At 59.2% G+C, this 18,056-nt stretch overlaps 3 protein-coding genes and 5 non-coding genes across 13 annotated transcripts; 2 read left to right on the top strand and 6 right to left on the bottom strand.

The window, feature by feature from the left end:
* Window positions 1–147: 147 nt before the first annotated feature.
* RPL7A (ribosomal protein L7a) lies at window positions 148–3,683 on the bottom strand. Of its 2 annotated transcripts, none has more exons than XM_060013804.1 (8): window positions 3,664–3,683; window positions 2,950–3,070; window positions 2,231–2,380; window positions 1,791–1,931; window positions 1,515–1,594; window positions 1,067–1,197; window positions 483–552; window positions 148–311 (listed from the first exon to the last, which is right to left on the bottom strand). In XM_060013804.1, exons 1-8 carry the CDS (start codon window positions 3,664–3,666, stop codon window positions 207–209), a joined length of 801 nt encoding a protein of 266 aa, XP_059869787.1. In that variant the 5' UTR covers window positions 3,667–3,683; the 3' UTR covers window positions 148–206. The 2 variants fall into 2 exon arrangements, with proteins under 2 accessions (XP_059869787.1, XP_059869788.1); XM_060013805.1 differs by lacking the exon at window positions 3,664–3,683 and adding an exon at window positions 3,256–3,275.
* Window positions 647–714, bottom strand: LOC132427750 (small nucleolar RNA SNORD36). Its single transcript, XR_009519962.1, has one exon. It is a non-coding gene; the product is annotated as a small nucleolar RNA SNORD36 (small nucleolar RNA).
* On the bottom strand, window positions 1,268–1,340 carry LOC132427748 (small nucleolar RNA SNORD36). Its single transcript, XR_009519960.1, has one exon. It is a non-coding gene; the product is annotated as a small nucleolar RNA SNORD36 (small nucleolar RNA).
* Window positions 1,672–1,745, bottom strand: LOC132427749 (small nucleolar RNA SNORD36). The gene has a single exon (XR_009519961.1). It is a non-coding gene; the product is annotated as a small nucleolar RNA SNORD36 (small nucleolar RNA).
* Window positions 2,458–2,528, bottom strand: LOC132427752 (small nucleolar RNA SNORD24). The gene has a single exon (XR_009519964.1). It is a non-coding gene; the product is annotated as a small nucleolar RNA SNORD24 (small nucleolar RNA).
* LOC132427751 (small nucleolar RNA SNORD24) lies at window positions 3,220–3,294 on the bottom strand. Its single transcript, XR_009519963.1, has one exon. It is a non-coding gene; the product is annotated as a small nucleolar RNA SNORD24 (small nucleolar RNA).
* Window positions 3,684–3,776: 93 nt separating the features above from the next.
* Window positions 3,777–10,621, top strand: MED22 (mediator complex subunit 22). Of its 5 annotated transcripts, none has more exons than XM_060013807.1 (6): window positions 3,777–4,021; window positions 4,534–4,685; window positions 5,049–5,168; window positions 6,148–6,228; window positions 7,011–7,219; window positions 9,845–10,621. In XM_060013807.1, the coding sequence occupies exons 2-6, from the start codon at window positions 4,563–4,565 to the stop codon at window positions 10,032–10,034; spliced, it is 723 nt and encodes a 240-aa protein (XP_059869790.1). In that variant the 5' UTR covers window positions 3,777–4,021; window positions 4,534–4,562; the 3' UTR covers window positions 10,035–10,621. The 5 variants fall into 5 exon arrangements, with proteins under 5 accessions (XP_059869790.1, XP_059869792.1, XP_059869794.1 ...); XM_060013809.1 differs by having other exon boundaries at window positions 3,778–4,021; window positions 5,066–5,168; XM_060013810.1 differs by having other exon boundaries at window positions 3,794–3,914; window positions 5,066–5,168.
* Window positions 10,622–11,573: 952 nt separating this feature from the next.
* SURF6 (surfeit 6) lies at window positions 11,574–17,243 on the top strand. Its single transcript, XM_060013800.1, has 5 exons — window positions 11,574–11,839; window positions 13,182–13,379; window positions 13,933–14,021; window positions 15,019–15,222; window positions 15,325–17,243. The coding sequence occupies exons 1-5, from the start codon at window positions 11,746–11,748 to the stop codon at window positions 15,802–15,804; spliced, it is 1,065 nt and encodes a 354-aa protein (XP_059869783.1). The 5' UTR covers window positions 11,574–11,745; the 3' UTR covers window positions 15,805–17,243.
* The last annotated feature ends 813 nt before the right edge of the window (window positions 17,244–18,056 follow it).

The following is an 18,056-nucleotide window of genomic DNA, read 5'->3' as shown; positions in this document are numbered from 1 at the left end:
AAGATCCGGGCTTGGTTCAGCGTATTCAAGTACTGCTTGGCCTTTTCAAAACTGGACCAACACGTAAGTGCTGCCCTATGAGGGATAAGGACGCAGGGTTCACTTGCCACTGTCCCAACCTCTTAGCCCAAAATGCCCAACACTGGCTGAAGAACAGGGTTTTTTTAATTATTATTTTTATGTACAGAAAAATCAATAGTGTACACTTAGCCCAGTTTGGTGGCCAGTTCTTTGGCCTTTGCCTTTTCCAGCTTGGCGATGCGAGCCACTGATTTGGGACCCAGGATGTTGCCTCCCCAGTGACGGCGGATCTGTAACAAGAAGACAGGCAGTCAGCTTGGCGGGTCATTTCACGCACTTCTACTGGGTTGTTCCAAGTTGACTGGCAAATACAACTGCTCAGAAAGAGCCGAGAGCCAGGCAGTTCTGACTAAAGACGCAGCTTACCAGAAAACAGTGTTCTGTGTGAGTGTGCCACCTACCTCGTCATATCTGTCGTTGTAATTGGTCCTGATGGCTTCCACCAGCTTAGCCAGAGCACCTTTGTCTTCCCTAACAAGGCAGAGGAGAAAATGGGAGTCACTGGCCTCTCAGTTACCCTTCCAGAAAGCATCAGCGACTTCCTTTTTAGCTCCAACACAAACCTTCTGCCTCAGATGACAACATGACAACATGGTTTATTCAGGTGAAGAAATTCATAACCATCATCGGCAAAGGTTCAGAAAAAAGTATTCTTTTTTTTTTCTTTTTTCTTTTTGCGGCACGCGGGCCTCTGCTGTGGCCTCTCCCGTTGCGGAGCACAGGCTCTGGACGCGCGGGCTCAGCGGCCATGGCTCACGGGCCCAGCCGCTCTGTGGCATGTGGGATCTTCCTGGACCGGGGCACGAACCCACGTCCCCTGCATCGGCAGGCGGACTCACAACCACTGCGCCACCAGGGAAGCCCGAAAAAAGTATTTTAAGGTTGGTCTTTAAGCTAAGATCCCGAGAAATTAAGCAAACTTGGGGGTGGGGGAAGGCTGTCCCCTAGTGATTCTTGGGAATTCTGGGCTACACTGCACACTTACGAGTTGACTTGTGTGAAGGCCACTGTGGTGCAGGTCTTCCTGTGGACCAGACGTCCCAGCCGGGCCTTGCCCTTGATGATGCAGTAGGGAACCCCCATCTTACGGCACAGGGCAGGCAAGAAAACCACCAGCTGGAAGACAGCATTAGCTCTAGAGAGTATCTTGAGCAAAAGCAGTAACTTAAAAGCTAACGTGGTAGCAATTGCTCAGGGTTAAAAAGCTCCTACACTTGTACTTCAAGGTTTAATTCAGTGAGAGTATCACATCATTGCAATAGCCACGAGATGGCTCCCGTCAGGATTCCTTAGACGGAAAGCTGACAGTGCTCCCCACCCTGCCAGGGCCTCTGCCAGACCGAGTATTTAGCTTTGAGCTGTCTTCCTGGTACAAACAAGGACCCAACCAATCTCAGTCCAGCAGTCAACGCTTGAGAGCAAGTCACCCGTACCTCGATGGGATCCACGTCATGTGCGATTACCACCAGCTGAGCCTTCTTGTTCTCCACCAAGGTGGTGACAGTATTAACCCCTAGAACATACAAGCAGTCTGTGTGGCAGCGGGGTGGGGCTTCTGGGCACAACAGCACTTGCCCCGGCGGCCCCGCCATGACTCAGGGTTAAAAAGCTCGAATTTTACTCTTCACAGCGATTCCAGGTGAAGAAGTCATGCATCATCGCCAAGAGCCTGCCCCACCATTCAGCCTCTTCAAGGCGGGGCCGCTCACCTGCTCGGAGGACAGGTGGCCTCTTGGTGGGGACATCCCCCTTGCCTGCAGCTTTCTTCTCAGCTCGGGCCAGCAACCGCTGCTTCTTCACCTGCTTTGTCTCTGGTCTGTACTTGTGGGCCAGCTTAAGCAGCTGAGTAGCTGAAGAAAAGACCGCCAGTTCAGGTCGACAGTTTAAAAGATTACATCACTTAACCGTACGAATGCTAGCTCACTGTCCTGAACACAAGTGCACTTCAAGAGATCTCAGGTCGTATACGTTATCTCTTCAGTATATCGCGTTCTGGAAACTAGACAAAGGATCCTAAGTTTTAATAAACTAACGCACTGAAGATACCCCTGCCCCTTTACAGGCCCCAGCTCTACCGGTGTCCAAGTAAAGGTGGCACCCGTGCCCGAGAAATCCCTCGCCACGTTGCGCTTCTCCCACAGAACCTCACCTGTCTGGCGGTCCAGGGCCTGGGTGAACTGGTTAATGGCGGGAGGCACTTTCAGCCGCTTATAGAGGATGGCCCTTTGCCGCTGCAGGCGGATGTAGCGGGGCCATTTGACAAAGCGGGTGAGGTCCCTTTTGGGCTGGATGTCCTGTCCTGAGAAGTAAGGGCAACACCGTGAGGCTCAAACTCCCTGTCCAGTTCGTGTTCAGGGCCACTCAGAAGGGCGTAGGTGCGTCAGCGATCTCGGTGCTTTAAAATGGCATCACCACGTCTCAGCAAACATTCTTTTGCATCACCTGCACACAGACACCTAGGATCACGGGGGACACTACCGACCCCTCTCCTCACTCAACAAGCAGCCGAGGCGTGTGTCAGTACCGCAGCCCCATCGCCTCTGCTCCGGCAGAGCTGGTTTCGTGACGGCCCAGCTGAACCCCAAGGCCAGTATCTGGGCTCCACACTGCCCCACGCTCAGGCGCTTACAGTGCGCCCACGAAGGATGCGCCGTCACTGCCCCGTCTCAAAGGGAGAGATTAAGAACCGAGCCGGGTTACAGCTAGAAAGCGGCCAAAACGCGAGAATCCCCATCCAAGTAGCCTCGACTCCAAACTCACTGAATTCTAGCAAGGCCGAAACATAACCTTCTGTTCAACCAGCCGCTTTTCTTCTTTGGGGGATACCCTCTAAGCAGCCGTTTTCAACATTTCCCGTCTCTTACTCACCAATGCCAAAATTCTTGGGCCTTTTCTCGAACAAGGGGTTGACCACCTTCTTGGCCTCCTGCTTCTTCACCACCGCGGGGGCCGGGGCCACCTTCTTACCCTTGGCCTTCTTTCCCTTCGGCTGGGCAAAAGGAAACACCCAGTTCAACCGCCGCCCCCCCCAACAGTCTCTCTGAAGAGGAGTGGGTCCCGAGCCGGCCCCAACATCCCCGTGAGCAAACCTGGCCCCAGCCGCAGGCGCCGCGAGCCCGGCGACCGCCCCCCCGCTCGTGCATCAGCGATCTTGGTGGTTAGGGACGTCCTCACCATCACTCAGATAGCAAATATTCTTTCACATCATCTGCACGAGCCTCGGCAGCCCCGCGGCCCCTTTCGGAGTGCGGCGGGCTCCAAACAGCAGAGGCAGACAGACTGAGAACCCCCTGCCCAAGCCCCCAGGCGGCCCCCGGGACGGAAGAGCCCACGGGGCGCTGGAGCGCCTCGGCCCCGTCAGCCCCGAACCCGCATGGCGACGCTGCGCACCCCGGATCCTCCTCCTCCCCAGACCCGGCTGCCGAGGAGTCTATGCGGCCCCAGTGCCTCTAGGCGAGGCCCCGCGGGGCTCCTCTCGCGCTGGGCCGTGGAGGGATCCCTGCGCAGTCACGCCTCGAGAAGGATGGCAGCGGATAGAGCCCGGATCCGAAAGCCAGCATCACTGGCACCAAGGACACTCACCATCTTGAACGGTTGGCGGAGAAAGAAAGGAAAGGGAATTGTGGGTAATATGTATGCGACCTCGGAGATCGCGAGAACTAAAGCCTGTGCGGGATTTCGGATTTAAAGCGACAGAACTTTCTCCCGCCCGGCGGGCGGTGCCTAGAGCCGGACGACGGGTCTGAGCTGCTTGGAAAGCGGCGCGGAGAGGCGCCGGGGAGCCGGGACTTCTCCGGAGGGGCGCGCGCTCGTCCCCAGCCCGCCCTGGCCAGGTACCCGCCGGTCCCCGGCTCTGCGGACCAGGTGTGGGCGTTGGGGCGGCGTGGCGGCGGTGTCGGCGATCTTCTCGTGCGATTTACTCCAAAGTGGCTTAAGAACCGTGAGTTCGGTCTGGGGGCCATCCGGACCGGAGCACGCGCAGCCCGGAGGCACCTGGCGCGGGGCGGGAGGGTGGTCCCAACAGAGACCCCGGAGCTCAGGAGCCCAAGAGGTCCCGTGGGGCGGCCCCCGGGGGTCCCGGCGTGGAGACGAGGGCGACGGATTGGGGGTGAAGGCCAAGTGCGTTTGGAGGAGGTGGGGTAGGATCCAAGCGGCTCCTCGGGTGAGGAGTAGGGCAGAAGTGCTGGCGGGGAAGCGGCTGGCCAGGGCAGGTGGGGGACGTGCGTGGGCCTGGCCTCTGAGAAGGCTGCGCCGGAGCCCATCAGGGTGTCGTCGGGGTTCCGGGGAAGGGGCGCGGGCCGGAGGAGACGCCGCAGTGCACTGTGTGCGGATGCTTGGACGAGTGTGTTTGGCAGACAGGGAATCCCCGGAGAGCTGCGGGTCCTGCCGAGGCGGGGGCCTGGAGGGTGGGAGGCTGGGGTTCGCTCTGTCACACCAGACTCTGGGTCCCAGGTGCCCTCTGCCGTGCCCGAGGCCCCGCCATGGCCCAGCAGAGAGCCCTGCCGCAAAGCAAGGAGACGCTGCTGCAGTCTTACAACAAGCGACTCAAGGATGATGTCAAGTCCATCATGGACAACTTCACCGAGATCATCAAGACCGCCAAGGTGGGTGGGGGCCGCCGGTCTGCTGCCCCTTCTGAGACCAAGGGAAGTAGCAGGGTCTAGAGATTGTGGACAGTGGTGAACGGAGCCAGGGTGTCTGCTTGCAACAGCACCCACTCAACGTGGCTGCTCCGGGCCAGGTGATGGCGATATACCAGTGAACCCTTGTCCCCATGGGGAGAACATTTGGGAGAGCCGCAAGGGGACTGACAATAACAAACTGGTCAACAGATAGATAAACTGACCAGTTACAGGTCCTGGTGAGGCAGTTGTAGGGGACTCCAGTCACATTGCCGGGATCCAACGTCCAGCATCACTTACTAGCGGCAAGGGCTTGGATGAGGTCTTGACTTCTCAGTGCCTCAGTTTCCCCTGCATCGCAGGGTCCTTGTGATGACTGGAGGAGTTTATCTGTGTAAAGCGGTTACCATGGGGATTATTGCGAGCGCACGCCGTCGGGGAGAGAAGCCGGGGAAGACCTCCCAGGTGGGTAGAGTGGTCAGTGTCTGGTTCCGGTCAGGCAAGCCCGCTGACCGGATTGGGGCAGGATCTCTGCATGACCGCTGCAGACTTGTAAGGCTTGTTTGAGCATTGAGAGTAACGATGAAAGCTAGAGTTTATTTCGTGCTCACCACGTGTCAGGCCGAGCCGAGAGGGCCCTTTGTGTCCCGTCCCATTTAGTCTTCACAAGAACTCTACGGGGCAGGTACCATTGTTGTCCTCTCCCTTTTCACGGGGGGAAACTGAGGCTCAGGTTTACCAACCTGCCCAAAGTCATTCTGCTAATAACTGGCAGGGCTGGGATTTGAACCCGGGAAGTCTGGCTCCTAACCGCTTAGGGTGCCCTGACCCCTGCCCGGACCCTGGCCTGGTGGGTGGGTTGGGACAGTTAGCAGCCTAACAGGCTACGGGCGGGGCAGGACTCCTGGCTCTGCCATTTACTGCCTGAGACACCTTGAGTGTGCTCAGGTCTGTCCCGGCCTCAGGTTTACCCACCTGTAAACCAGGGATGGCGGTCCAGGCTTCTGTGAGTTTCCTAAGATGATGGTCAAGTGCTTAACACAGTGCCTGGCACCCAGGAAGTACTCGGCAAACGGTCACTTGAAAAAACACATTGTCGTTTTATTGATCCATTTAGCAGGTCAGTGAGCACCTGAGCTAGGGACGCCATCAGTGCTGAACAGGACTCCATACCCCCAAAAAGACAGGATCAACACCTCCCCGCACCTGGCACAGCGGCTGGTGTCCTTAGGCATCCACTGGTCCTGGTGAAGCTGCCTGTCATCTCCTTAGAACAGAGCTAGAGGGAGTGACGGCGCACACGGCCTGAGGTCTGGTTGGCAGCACCCGGTGCGCAGAGGGCACGATAGGCCACAGGGTGTGGCGAGTGCGGTCATGCTGCCACTGCCAGGTGCGTGAGGGCCGGGGCGCCTGCCCATTCTAGGCTTTCTTGTTTGCCCTCCAGATTGAGGACGAGACGCAGGTGTCAAGGGCCACTCAGGGCGAGCAGGATAATTACGAGATGCACGTGCGAGCCGCCAACATCGTGAGTCACCAGGTGGAGGGGACAGCCCGGGCTCCAGGAACCCTGTGGTCCCCACTGGGGTTCCCTGGGTGGGGGGCAAACCACTTCTCAGGAGACTCCGCTCGAGAGGAGGGCTGTCCATGGCAGCCGCGTAAGGGGCCACGGCCATCCTGTCGAATGCTGGGCGGTGGTTAGAAAGAGGTCACCCCTTCCTCGCTGAAGATTCTTTATAAGTGCGGGAAGCAAATGGCCAGATGAAACGGGACGTGCATTTTGATCCCTTTCGATGTCACAGAACAAGCAGGGCAAGCAAGTATTTCCATAGGTCTGTGTCCCCGGATGAAAATGCACAGGACAAGGTCCTAAAGGAATCCCCCCCACAACTGGCAGATGCGCTGCACCTGAGGAAGAGCAGGGCAGGAGGTTGAATGGGGTGGTAGTTGGATCTGGGGTTCAAGGTTTTGAGAAGCAGAATGTGTGCTTGAATAGCAAGTGAGCTTGGTGATCGTACCAGCAGGAGCAGAAGGCAGAGGCCAGGGGCGCATGGGGACTGGGGGGCTGACGGCACCTGCCTTGGTGCCAGGGACCCTCCCCCCTCCCCTCCCCTCCCCCTCCCCCTCCCCCTCCCCCCTCCCCCCATAGCTTGCGCTCTAGTTTCCTCACTTCTCACAATGACCCTATGTTAGTGCCGTGGTCCCACTTGGCAGGTGAGGCAGCTGGGGCCATTGCTTATCCAGCGCCAGGTACACAGAGGCAGGCTGCTGTCAGTCCCTCACTGTGTTGCCCCGCCCCCATCCGCGTAGGTCCGAGCCGGCGAGTCCCTGATGAAGCTGGTGTCCGACCTCAAGCAGTTCCTCATCCTCAATGACTTCCCGTCGGTGAACGAGGCCATCGACGAGCGCAGCCAGCAGCTGCGAGCTCTGCAGGAGGAGTGTGACCGGAAGCTCATCGCCCTGCGGGATGAGGTCTCCACAGACCTCTACGAGCTGGAGGAGGAGTATTACTCGTCCAGGTACAAATAGGGCTGGACCCCGTGCAGAGCGGACCTGTGGACCTGGGCCCGGCCAGCAGGGGTGGCCCAGCCCCACCTGGCAGCCCGAAGGTCCTGTTTTTCCAAATCCTTCCTGGTCTTGGCGACAGAGCCCTTTGCCTGGGTTTCAGAGGAGACTCATGGTCAGAGCGTTTGATCTACAGACAACCTACGCCGTCTACCGGGGCCCGGGCATCGGGATGAAAATCACAGAGCCTCAAGGGTTGGGAGGGCCAAGGCAGCGTTTCTGTCTGGGGGCTTGTCTGTTCCTCCTAGCTGTCTGAGCAATACCTGAACATTCCAGCCAAGGCGGGGCTAGCTCTCTTGGCCACCCAGGCTCATGTCCAGGACTCCAGTGCTTGCCCAGGGATGCAGTTCCTTATGGGGGTCACTGAATACCCACCCTGTGTGTCAGGGGTGGGGTTTTCTGGGAAGGAGGAGGAGAAAACCCAAGCAGAGGATGGCCTTGAAAGCCAGGCCTGGGAACTTGGACCACTGAGCCCCCATTCAGCTCAGCCTTGTTCACAGACCACAGCCCTCCTACATGCCAGGCCCATGCTGAGCCCCAGGGATACAGCAGGAGCAAGACCTGTCACCCCAGCCCTCGTGTGGCCACTTAGAATCCTGAGACCTGAGGCGGTTTGAGCTGGAGGGGGCCTGAGAAATCAGAGTCCAGGTGTAATTTACATTTGGGGAAACTGAGGCTGGAGAGATCCCACATCTCTGTCCCCATTAGCTTGGAAAGATCGAGACTCAGTCCAGCAGACATGGAGTCCACACCCCCTCTCGCCCTTCCTGACAACGTGTCCTTCCTGTCATGGATTTTCAACGCTCCTTTCTGTCCCATGGCGGCCATGCTGGGGCCACAGACGCCCAGAGCCAGTGGTCTGGGGCTTGGTTTCACTGCGCTGGACTCAGTGCCACCCCTCGTGGTCCCCGCCCATCTTGGCCTTTGCGGGAAGGGACAGAGTGTCACTGCCCAAAGGGAGCGGTCTAGCCTCTTCCAGAGGGTTCTGGGGCCTTCTCTAGTCCCTGATACCCACGGCTCAGCAGACATGCGGCAGGTGCCTCCTACATACCAGGCCTTCAGAGAGGGGTCCCAAGTGGGTCCCTGGGGGCTTTCAGACCCTGCTGGGGATGTTGCTCACAGCCCTGCTTGTCCCCTATGTCCCAGGCCAGCAACACAGCCCTGCCTCTTGAGGCTGAGGGCCAGAGCGGCAGGGCCGCAGGGGAACCCAGGGGGTCTGAGAGCCAGGCTCCTCGCGTCCTGGCTCTGGGCCCGGCAGTCTCTGGTTCACCCAGAGGGGTTTCTGGTCCGGCCTGGGGTCCCTTCCCGCTGTTCCCGTTGCCTCGAGAGGCTGAGTTCCTCTCTTGTCTGTAAATGCCTGTAAGTGGCTGGGGCTCCGCTGAGGCTGGGCCCGCAGGCTGTCAGCGCCTCCCTGCTCGGCCCCCAACCCCGGCCACCAGCACTCAGCCCGTCCTCCGTCCTCCCCGTGCGTCCCGGCTGCCTGCACCCCCATCTCCCCGGCCACCAGTGCTCGGCCCGTCCTCCGTCCTCCCCGTGCGTCCCGGCTGCCTGCACCCCCATCTCCCCGGCCACCAGCGCTCAGCCCGTCCCCCGTCCTCCCCGTGCGTCCCGGCTGCCTGCACCCCCAACCCCGGCCACCAGCGCTCAGCCCGTCCCCCGTCCTCCCCGTGCGTCCCGGCTGCCTGCACCCCCATCTCCTGCACCCCCATCTCCACGCTCGCTCCCCTGCTTTCTGCTCACAACTTGCTCTTTCTCGGCCTCTTGCCCTCCACTCTCCTTGAGACTCCGCTCCGTGTCCAGGATGGTTTCTGAGACTGAACGCTGAGGGCAGGAGCAAGGGAGGGAGCAAGAGGCAGGGCAGGATTCGGGAGAAAGCCATGGAGACGAGTGTGGGGACGGAACATGCTCTAGTCGCCCCCTTGACAACCTTCACGAGCCGTGCCCTTCACCTGCGTCCTCGCCCTGAGAGGCCGGCCCTGCTGTCCCCTTATTAGAGACAGGAGACTGAGTTCAAGGGGCCGGGGGCGTGTTTGAGATCACACAGAACACCAGGGCCTCTGCTCCTAACTGCCACCCATTGAGGCTGAGTCCCAGCCAGGGCCAGACCCAGAAGGACGACAGGCTGTCTGCCCTCAGGGGCCTCGGGACCGAGGAGGCCATAGCGAGCTCTGGACGCTGGTTCCTGCAGCTGGCGGGAGCGTGTGGCTAGGCTGGCAGCTCCCTGCGGGAGGAGGGCAGCTGGAGCCAGGACAGGAGGTGGCGGCAGGGACCAGGAATGCCACTTGGCAGGAGGGACACCGGTTGGTCAGTGGAAGGGACCAGCCGAGGTCACAGCCTGCTGGTGGCTGGTCCCAGAAGGCGCCCTTTCGGATTCTCCGGAGGACCCGGAAGCAGGGGCAGCCGCCCGCGCCTCGCCCTCAGCCGGGCTGCCTGACGGAGGGGCCAGCACCGAGGAGAGGAGGGGAAGGCCGGCCTGGGGTGTGGTCTGTTTCCTTAACTCTGCTTCTGTCTCGCTTTCCCTCCCTGGCTTCCCTCACTGCCTGCTCCTGTCTCTCCCTGGGTTTCTGGTGGTGGAAAAGCTCAAGTCTTTGCGAAGCTAATGATCTGCCTCTGTGTGAAGCTTACTGGAGGCTGGACCTCGACACAGACTCCGCCGACGGCCTCTCAGTCCCTCTGCCGGCGTCCCCGGAGCCCAGTGCTGGCCCCCTGCAGGGTGCAGCCCCTGCCCACTCCCACGCCGGTGGCCCCGGCCCCGCAGAGCACGCCTGAGCCTCCCAGGACTCCTCTCCCCGGGCCCCTAGACCTTAGGAATGAAGTGCAGTGTTCCCCTCTAGGCCCACCACAGCCTCAGCTCCCTTCAGCCTTGGGGCCCACTTGGGGAGCCGCCGTGGCCTCTTTCGGAACCGTGTCAGCCCAGGGACAGCCCACCTAGGAGTGTTGGGGGAAATCAAATACCCCCAGCCATGCCAGGGGGGCCCATCCTTACTCTTGTCGTCACCTCTTATTTGCTACTTTCCTGGCTGGCTGGAAGGAAGTTTCCAGGATAGTTTGTCCTATTGAGGACTTAACGGCGGGGCAGGGAGGATGCCCAGCCTTGGGAGACCTGACCTGAGCGTGGTGTTTACAATGGAGGACGCAAGTGCTCAGAGTGGACAGTACTAGCCAAGGCCAGGCCCCCATGCAGAGCTCTGCCTGCTACCTTGCCCTGAGGCTCCCTGCGCTAGCTGACTGCCCCTGCAGGGCTGTGGGGAAAGGGGGCTGCCCACTCTTGCAGAAGTCAGGCAGGGTCCTTCCTAATTCCGCTGCTGCACACGTTTTGGTTCTTTTTGTGATGAGACTGTTGAATAAAACCAGCTCCACCCTTTTGCTTTGGTCGGTTCCTTTTCTTGCTCAGCCCCAATCAGTTTTGGACCACCCTCGATCTCGGTGGCTGTCGGAAATCAGCCCCTGGGCTCTGCCTGGACAACATGGGGCTCCAGGTCAGCCTTCTCACGGGGGCTCTGGGCAAGCAGGGGCTTTGTCAGCTTGGAGTCACGGCTGCATTTCCATTGCCTAGAAAGAGCTGTCTAGGACCTAGAAGGGCCCTACTGTTTGGCGAATGCATGAGAAGCTGCCGTTATTGCATACCACGTGGCCTAGGCGGCGTGCGTCTGGTTGCACCCCGAGTCGGTGCTCGCTATTGTCATCTGAGGGAGCGGTGACCACGGGCTTGCAAGGGGTTGTAGTGCTGTGCTCATGGTCATGGAGCTGGGAAGTGAAGTGGGAGGTTCAGGACTCAACCCAGGTGGAACGCTAGGCCCAGTGCCTGGAGCCAGGCTCACCTGAGAAGCGGGGGTCGGGTGTCACCCCCAGAAGAGGCGGGACCTCAATCCCAAGCCTTGTCACCGGCGTGCTTTATCTCCCTCCCAGAGGGAGATCACCGTCCCAGTGTACGGAGGACATGCCAACCCACGACCCGCCACGTCCGTCTGAATTTATTACCAATCACCACTGAAACATAAACTTGATGAGGACACTGCTGTGTTTTCTTCGCCGTTTGTACCCCGGGGCCTTGGAACCTGCCCGGCGCGCAGTCCTTTCTGAACGAACGCGGTCTCGCCAGCTTCCACTTGGGGTCTGCGCCCCCAGAGAACTAAATTCCTGCGGACCTGTTCCTGTCCCCCTTTACGGGTACCGAGCACCTACTGTGTGCCGGGCGCGGTCCCCGCCCCCGCCCCACAATGCTTTGCGCCCCGTGCCTCTTCCGTTGGAGCCACCTGGTTAATCGAGCGTCGCGCGCTGGCTGCTCGGCGCTCGGCTGGCCGCGCCTGCCCACGTGCTGGTTTCCGGCGAGCGCAGCGGAAGGGGAGAGGGTCGCGCCGGCCGGGGGCAGTGTATATGTCTGTGGCTGCCGGTGCCGGCGAGGGATGCTGCACCCTGGCTCTCCTCCCCGCAAGTAGGACCCCGGAGCGAGCCCCGCCCGACCCCCGAACCTCCAGCCATGGCTTCTCTGCTTGCGAAGGACGCCTACCTGCAGAGTCTGGCCAAGAAGATCTGCTCCCAGCCCAGCCCCGAGCCACAGAAGCGCAAGTCGGGTAAAGCGCAGCCCCCGGCCGGGACTGGGAGGGCTTCGGAAGGAGGCGCCCCTCCACCCCCCAGCGTCCCCACTCCCCTCCGCGGCGGAGGTCGGTGTGTGCCCCACACCGCACCTGAGTAGCCTTCAGGTGGAGTAGACACGTAGATCCGTGAAACAAGCCTGTGAAATATTAGAGGGAAGTATTGTAAGGGATGCTTAAAGGCAACGCCGTTTCCCTTGCTCGTTGGGGGCATCCGTCTGGGAGTCTGAGGGATTCAGCTGTGCGCCCTCCGGGCTGGAAGCTCGGCCGGGGTTTGGAGGAGGTGACCCCGTGGAATGGTTGCTCTGCCGTTGGGCATCGTGAACAGGCTTAGCCAGCCCTCCGCGCCGGGTGGGAAGACAGGTATGAGTGATGATGAAAAAATTACTTTTTCAGCCCAGTACTATGGGCCTGGTGGTGGTGTGGGGAGAAGGAAGGAAGAAGATGGGTCCTGCTAATGGGAGTTTACACGGCAGTGGTGACAAGGGTCCCCTCAGGAGGCAGATACACAACTAGGTGAAACACAGTAATTGGCCTGCCCTGGCGCAGAGGAGGGGAGAGTGGGCACGTCTGCCGTGGACCTACCAGAGGGAAAACGACCTCTTCTTTTTATACAAGGAAGATGTGTTCATCGTAGAAAAATAAAGTTAAGTGAATTTTTTCGCACTCAGTTACTATTTAGATCTGTGTCTTTCTAACACTTTTTCTGAGCGTTTCTCACTGAAACAATTTGGCTCCTACTTTGTGTACTCAATTCTCATTTTCCTTGTAGAATGTAAGCATTTTCTGCCCTCCCCAGCACACACATTTGTGGGATCTTAGGTCCCCGACCACGGATTGAACCCAGGCCCTCGGCAGTGAGAGCGCAGAGTGCTTAACCACAGGACCGCCAGAGAATTCTCTCTCAATCTGTTACGGTGAAAGCCTGTGCCGTTACGTTTTGTTGGGTACATCACAGTGTGTTTTGTGGCGGTGCCGTCCCTGTCGTTGTAGATGGATAGCTAGGTTTAACTAGCTTTTCACTCAAAAAAGGACGTAACGATGCACATCGTGAGGCCACATCTTGCTGCGTACCCAGAGTGAGTGCTCACGAGCAGACTGCGGGGGCAGCGTGGGGGTGTTTTTCAGGGTTTTGATGAGTGTGGCTAGTCTGCTTTCTAGGAATTTTCTGGTTCTGAGCTCAACAGATGAGGGTGTCCATATCCCCCATCCTGATCGGCTTTTGGCATTCTTCTAGGACCGAAGCCTCTGCAGGACCTTCCTACCTATTGAATGGGTCACAGGGATTGGGGTGGCAGCCCTTTCTCATTTTGTGTTTCAGCTGGCAAAACTCAAGTCTCAGAAGCTGCTGGGCCCCCCAAAAAGAAGAGGAAGAGAGCACAGAAGAAATCCCGGGAGCGGGAGGAGAAGGCTGCAGAACCCAAGGCCCAGGCCCCTGCGGAGAAGTCTCAAGCCAGGACGCCAGTGGCAGCCAAGGAGAAAGAGGATGAGGCCCCCAGCTCGACAGGGGCCCCTGCGGGTGAGGGGGGTGGGCAGGGTCGACTGGGATCTGCGACAGATACAAAAGTGGGCCTCTCTGGTCATAACGGCACGATCAGATCGTGTGAGACTTCCCGAAGAGCGCGTTTTCAGAGGACAGATCACGGGGCCCCTGTGGGTGGATGGGAATCTCAGGAAGTGCACAGTAGTTCCAGGCCGCGTAGTAACTGGGATGGCGAGGGGCAAGGCCAGGTCCCACTGAGGTCCTGCAGCAGCTTGGCTTGTAGCTTTACTGCCCTCTCATCTCTGAAGTGGTGTGAGAGCTGCCTCTGGGTCTGGGGGGCACTGCAGAGGGTGGAAGAAGTGGGAGATGGGTTTGGGCCGCACTTCATGAGGATGTCCTGTCCTGGAGGCCAGTCCAGCTTGAAGAGATAGAGTAGAATTTACTGGAACTGACCTGCAGATCCACGAGTGGTCACTGGAGGGGGGCAGTGTACGGAGACTCAGGCTTCGAAGCTGGGCCCTTGGGGAGGGCACAGGAAGGGCGGGGGGTGGGGGCGTCTCCTTTGGGTCCTCTGACTGCTTCTTTGCAGATGGCCTGGCCAGTGAGCCTGGCTCGCTGTTTGCCTTGGACGTTCTGCGGCAGCGCCTGCATGAGAAGATCCGGGAGGCGCGGGGCCAGGTAGGTGGAGGAGGCCTCTGGGTCCTGTGGTGGTTTCCGCACCCTGCCTGGAGAGAAGACGCCCAGGGGCTTGCTGAGGTCGGCCCCAGCTCTGCCAGCTATTATGGGGCTGACGGGGCAGGCGTGGGGGGGCTCAGCCCCTGTTCCCGCCCCTGCAGCGGTGCCGCCAGGGCCTCGGCAGCTCTGTCCTGCAAGAGGTCAGGTGTAGCTCTTGTCGTCTTGGGGAGCTCGGCCCCCAGGGCCCCCCTCCTGCTGGCCGTGCTGGGCTTCTGGCTCTTCCGTCTGCGGCCTTGGAGCGAGGCTCGGCCTCTCCCTTCAGGGGGAGCTGCCTTTGCTACACACCCGCGCTGGGCGGCAGTTCCTGCCCGTTTGTCCATCTAAATGCACGACGGCCCTGTGAGGTTAGCCAGGGCCTGAGATGAGGTGACCAGCCCGAGGCGACAGGCATGGGACGGACGCTCCAGGACCTCAGCCAGCCTCAGCGTGGATGGCATCGCCACCCCCCCCCCAAGCCTCCTGCTGTGTGGGGACAGTCCCCTGGCTGCTTTCTGCGCTGTCCTGGGACAGGCCCGAGGGCCCTGCCTTCCTGCAGTGGTCCAGAGCACTGTTGTCTGCCCCGCAGGGGTCAGAATCGTGCAGTGGTCTGCACAGGTGCAGTGTTCTGACCCAACGCCAAGATCTGGGTGGTGGCCTTGGCTAAGCCCCCTGTCCTTGTCTCTGGAATGGTGGAGGACCACACGTCCCTTATTGGGTCACTGGGGAGACTTAGAGGCAGCATGTTTGGGAAGTGCCCCGGTATGGTAGGTGCCTGGGATCCGGAAGGCACGGTTCTCGTGGGGTCCCCTTGGCCTTGTTTTGGGTGCACTTTGGGTGCCAGGTCACCTCCGGGTGGAACGCTGCACGTGGCGGGCCCATTTTCCTGCCCTGATTCCATGTGCCAGGCTGGGGGCCCCGCGGTTGGGAGAACCTGATGAGTGAGGACCTTCTTGCGCCGCAGGGCAGCGCCAAGGAGTTGTCTCCGGCTGCTTTGGAGAAAAGACGCCGGAGGAAGCAGGAGCGCGACCGGAAGAAGAGGAAGCGGAGGGAACTGAGAGCAAAGGAGAGGGCGGCCGAGGCCCTCGAGGGGGTGGAGGCCACCGAGCCGCCGCCCGAGGCGCCCCACGAGGAGGCGCAGGCCCAGTCGGGGCTGCTCTTCAACAAGGTGAGTGCTGCGCGGCCGTCGGGCGGGTGGAGGTGGGCGCAGTGCGCGGGCCCCAGGCGGGCGGGAAGCGGCACTCAGCTCACATCGCCCTTTTCCCCCGAGGTGGAGGTGAGTGAGGAGGAGCCGGGCAGCAAGGCCCAGCGTAGGAAGGAGAAGAGGCAGAAGCTGAAGGGGAACCTGACGCCGCTGACGGGCAGGAACTACCGGCAGCTGCTGGAGCGCCTGCAGGCGCGGCAGGCCCGGCTGGAGGAGCTGCGGGACCAGGACGCGGGCCAGGCCCGGGAGCTCGAGGCCAAGATGCAGTGGACCAACCTGCTGTACAAGGCCGAGGGCGTGAAGATCCGCGACGACGAGCACCTGCTGCAGGAGGCCCTGAAGCGCAAGGAGAAGCGGCGGGCGCAGCGGCAGCGCGCGTGGGAGAAGCGCACGGCGCACGTGCTGGGGAAGATGCAGCAGCGGCAGGACAGGCGGCGGCAGAACCTGCGCAAGAAGAAGGCGGCCAGGGCCGAGCGGCGCCTGGAGAAGGCTCGCAAGAAGGGCCGCATCCTGCCCCAGGACCTGGAGCGGGCCGGCCTGGTCTGAGGGCCCGGATGCCCGGCGCCAACCCGGGTGGCCGCAGGCTCCGGGTCCCAGCGGAGAGCAGACACCGCCGTGTGCTTGAGAGCCTTTGGATCCAGGGGAGGGGTGACCCAACTCCGGGCCCTAGGCTCTTCTTGTGAGGCCGGAACGCTCCCTGAAAGTTGCGGGGTGGGGGGCGAGGGAGCAGCGAAGAGGGAGGGGGCGTCTTGAGGGGGGCTTCCCTGGCGCCCTCTTCCTCCCCCACGTTCACAGGAGCGGGAACTGCTGTGTCTGCCGCAAACTCACTTGGTAAAGGACAAAAACCAGCCAGCTCCTGTAGCCTGCGTTGGAGTGAAGTTGACGGGCTCGGTAACTGGGAGACGGCGGGGCCGTCCTCAGGCTGCCTGGAATTGAGTTATTCGAAGTTAATTTCTAAGGTGGGTGAAACCTAGAATTTAAGGTAGACATGCACATTAAAAATCCTAAGGTAACCAGTAAAAGGTAGAAACAGTGAACTAGCAGGAAGAACAGTGGAGTGGGGTAGACAGTTATCGAACTAGGGGGAGGCAGGAGAGAAAGAGTAAAACCTAGAACCGAGCGAGGCCAATGGAGGGTGCACAGTCAGGGGCACAGCTAAGTCCAAGCCCGCAGGCAGCCGGGATGAATGCACGGGACAAAACTCAATGAATCTTATGGTATGTGCATTATATTTCAGTAAAACTGTTAATAAAATTCTTTTGACTAAACTCCAGTTAAGAAACAGATGGTAACCAAAAGGAAGCTGGCGTGGCTGTATCATAAGATGAAGATTTGAAGGGAAAAGGCACTAGTAGAGAGAAAAGAAAGTCGCCACGTAATGAAAGGGGTGCAGGTCACCTGGAAGGTAGAACAGTCCTGCACCAGGAGCAGCTTCAAATCTGTCTAGCAGAACCTGACCCGCCACAAGGAGAAATCAATTCACAAACCGAAGTGGGAGATTTTTAACATCTCCGTTAGGAATTGATACACCAAGCAGACAAAATCAGATGCATAGGGAAGGTTTCAACGAGAGCGTTTGTAAGCTTGAGCTGATGGACACACAGAATAGTGCAGCTAAAAACAGTGTGTACCAGGACTTCCCTGGTAGTCCGGTGGTTAGGACTCTGCTTCCAATGCAGGGGGTGCGGGTTTGATCCCTGGTCAGGGAACTGAGATCCCATATGCCTCGGGATGCAACAAAAATTTAAAAACAAAACAAAACAGCATGTACCTCAAGCACACGTGGAACAGTGGTGAAAACTGACCACCTCCTAGTCCAGAAAGCAAGTCATATTTCAAAGCGTCAGCATCGTATCTGGCTGTGGAACAATTTAAAAACTTCAGAGGTAATTGTTAAAGGTTCCTGTTTGGAAGTTTAAAAACACACTTCTAAATTACCTGTGAGTCAAAGAGTAATCCCTAGTGGATGTTAGAGAAAGTTTAGGACTGAAAGGTAATGAAAGTGCTGTGCATTAAAATCTGTGGGCCACAGCGAAGGCAGTGCCCAAAGCACTTTGTAGCCTTAAAAGTGTGCTTATGTGTATCTGTTCTTGGTTCTACATCTCAGGAAGTGATTGCATCATGCAGCACAGTTCCCTGCCATCTTGCTTGGCCTAGCACCTCATTCCAGGGTCCTGTTGTCCCACTCTCTGCACCCAGCAGTTGCTCCCGAATTATTGTCCGTATGTTGCAGTCAGAGTTGGGAGAGTATAAACCCCCTGTGGAAATCGCAGGAGCATCTCAAAAGGCCTGGTGGACGTATCATCGGGTGCTCCCCCTGAAGCCTGGAAGTCCAGGAAGCTCGCCCCTCCAACCTGGAGTGCTGCTGTGTCCCCAGCTTCATGTAGCTGGTGTGCAGGGTGAGCAGGTGGTGCATTTTTGGTGGCAGGTGGCATCAGGAGCACCCCATTTCTAGAAGCAGCACTGGACAATAGGAGATAACAGCGCAGAAAGGGTGAGGAAATACAGAGAATTCTTCACCTGGTGGGAGACAGAGCCTGTATCCAAGTTGAAACACTGAAAATGCTCCAGCCTCCCTGGGCTTGGCCACTCGTGTCCCTCCCTGGCCCAGGGCTGGGAGCTGATGGTGCACAGAAGCAAGGACATGCTGCACACGATTTTGGTGGCAACCGAAGCGTCTCACGGCCAGAGGCAATAGTGGACGATGGAATATGGACAACAGGGAAGAAGAGGTTAAGAGCATTATAGAATGAGTCTAGGAGGCCCGGTGTACACCTCTCGGGTGTTGTGCGTCTCAG

The sequence above is a fragment of the Delphinus delphis genome, chromosome 6 (assembly GCF_949987515.2).
Source record: "Delphinus delphis chromosome 6, mDelDel1.2, whole genome shotgun sequence".
Lineage (NCBI taxonomy): Eukaryota > Metazoa > Chordata > Mammalia > Artiodactyla > Delphinidae > Delphinus > Delphinus delphis.
The sequence above is the reverse complement of the archived record's forward strand: the minus strand, read 5'-3'. Positions and strand labels throughout refer to the sequence as shown.

What these genes read in the sequence shown, in the direction of transcription:
- RPL7A (XM_060013804.1), bottom strand. An exon ending in GCCTTCACACAAGTCAACTC is followed by an intron (nt 553 to 1,066) that starts GTAAGTGTGCAG and finishes CTGCCTTGTTAG; the next exon opens with GGAAGACAAAGGTGCTCTGG. An exon ending in ACAACGACAGATATGACGAG is followed by an intron (nt 312 to 482) that starts GTAGGTGGCACA and finishes TTCTTGTTACAG; the next exon opens with ATCCGCCGTCACTGGGGAGG.
- MED22 (XM_060013807.1), top strand. Translation starts at nt 4,563, where the DNA reads ATGGCCCAGCAGAGAGCCCTGCCGCAAAGCAAGGAGACGCTGCTGCAG. An exon ending in AGATCATCAAGACCGCCAAG is followed by an intron (nt 4,686 to 5,048) that starts GTGGGTGGGGGC and finishes TCAGTGCCTCAG; the next exon opens with TTTCCCCTGCATCGCAGGGT. An exon ending in AGCCGGGGAAGACCTCCCAG is followed by an intron (nt 5,169 to 6,147) that starts GTGGGTAGAGTG and finishes TTTGCCCTCCAG; the next exon opens with ATTGAGGACGAGACGCAGGT.
- SURF6 (XM_060013800.1), top strand. Translation starts at nt 11,746, where the DNA reads ATGGCTTCTCTGCTTGCGAAGGACGCCTACCTGCAGAGTCTGGCCAAG. An exon ending in GCCACAGAAGCGCAAGTCGG is followed by an intron (nt 11,840 to 13,181) that starts GTAAAGCGCAGC and finishes TTTGTGTTTCAG; the next exon opens with CTGGCAAAACTCAAGTCTCA. An exon ending in TCCGGGAGGCGCGGGGCCAG is followed by an intron (nt 14,022 to 15,018) that starts GTAGGTGGAGGA and finishes CTTGCGCCGCAG; the next exon opens with GGCAGCGCCAAGGAGTTGTC.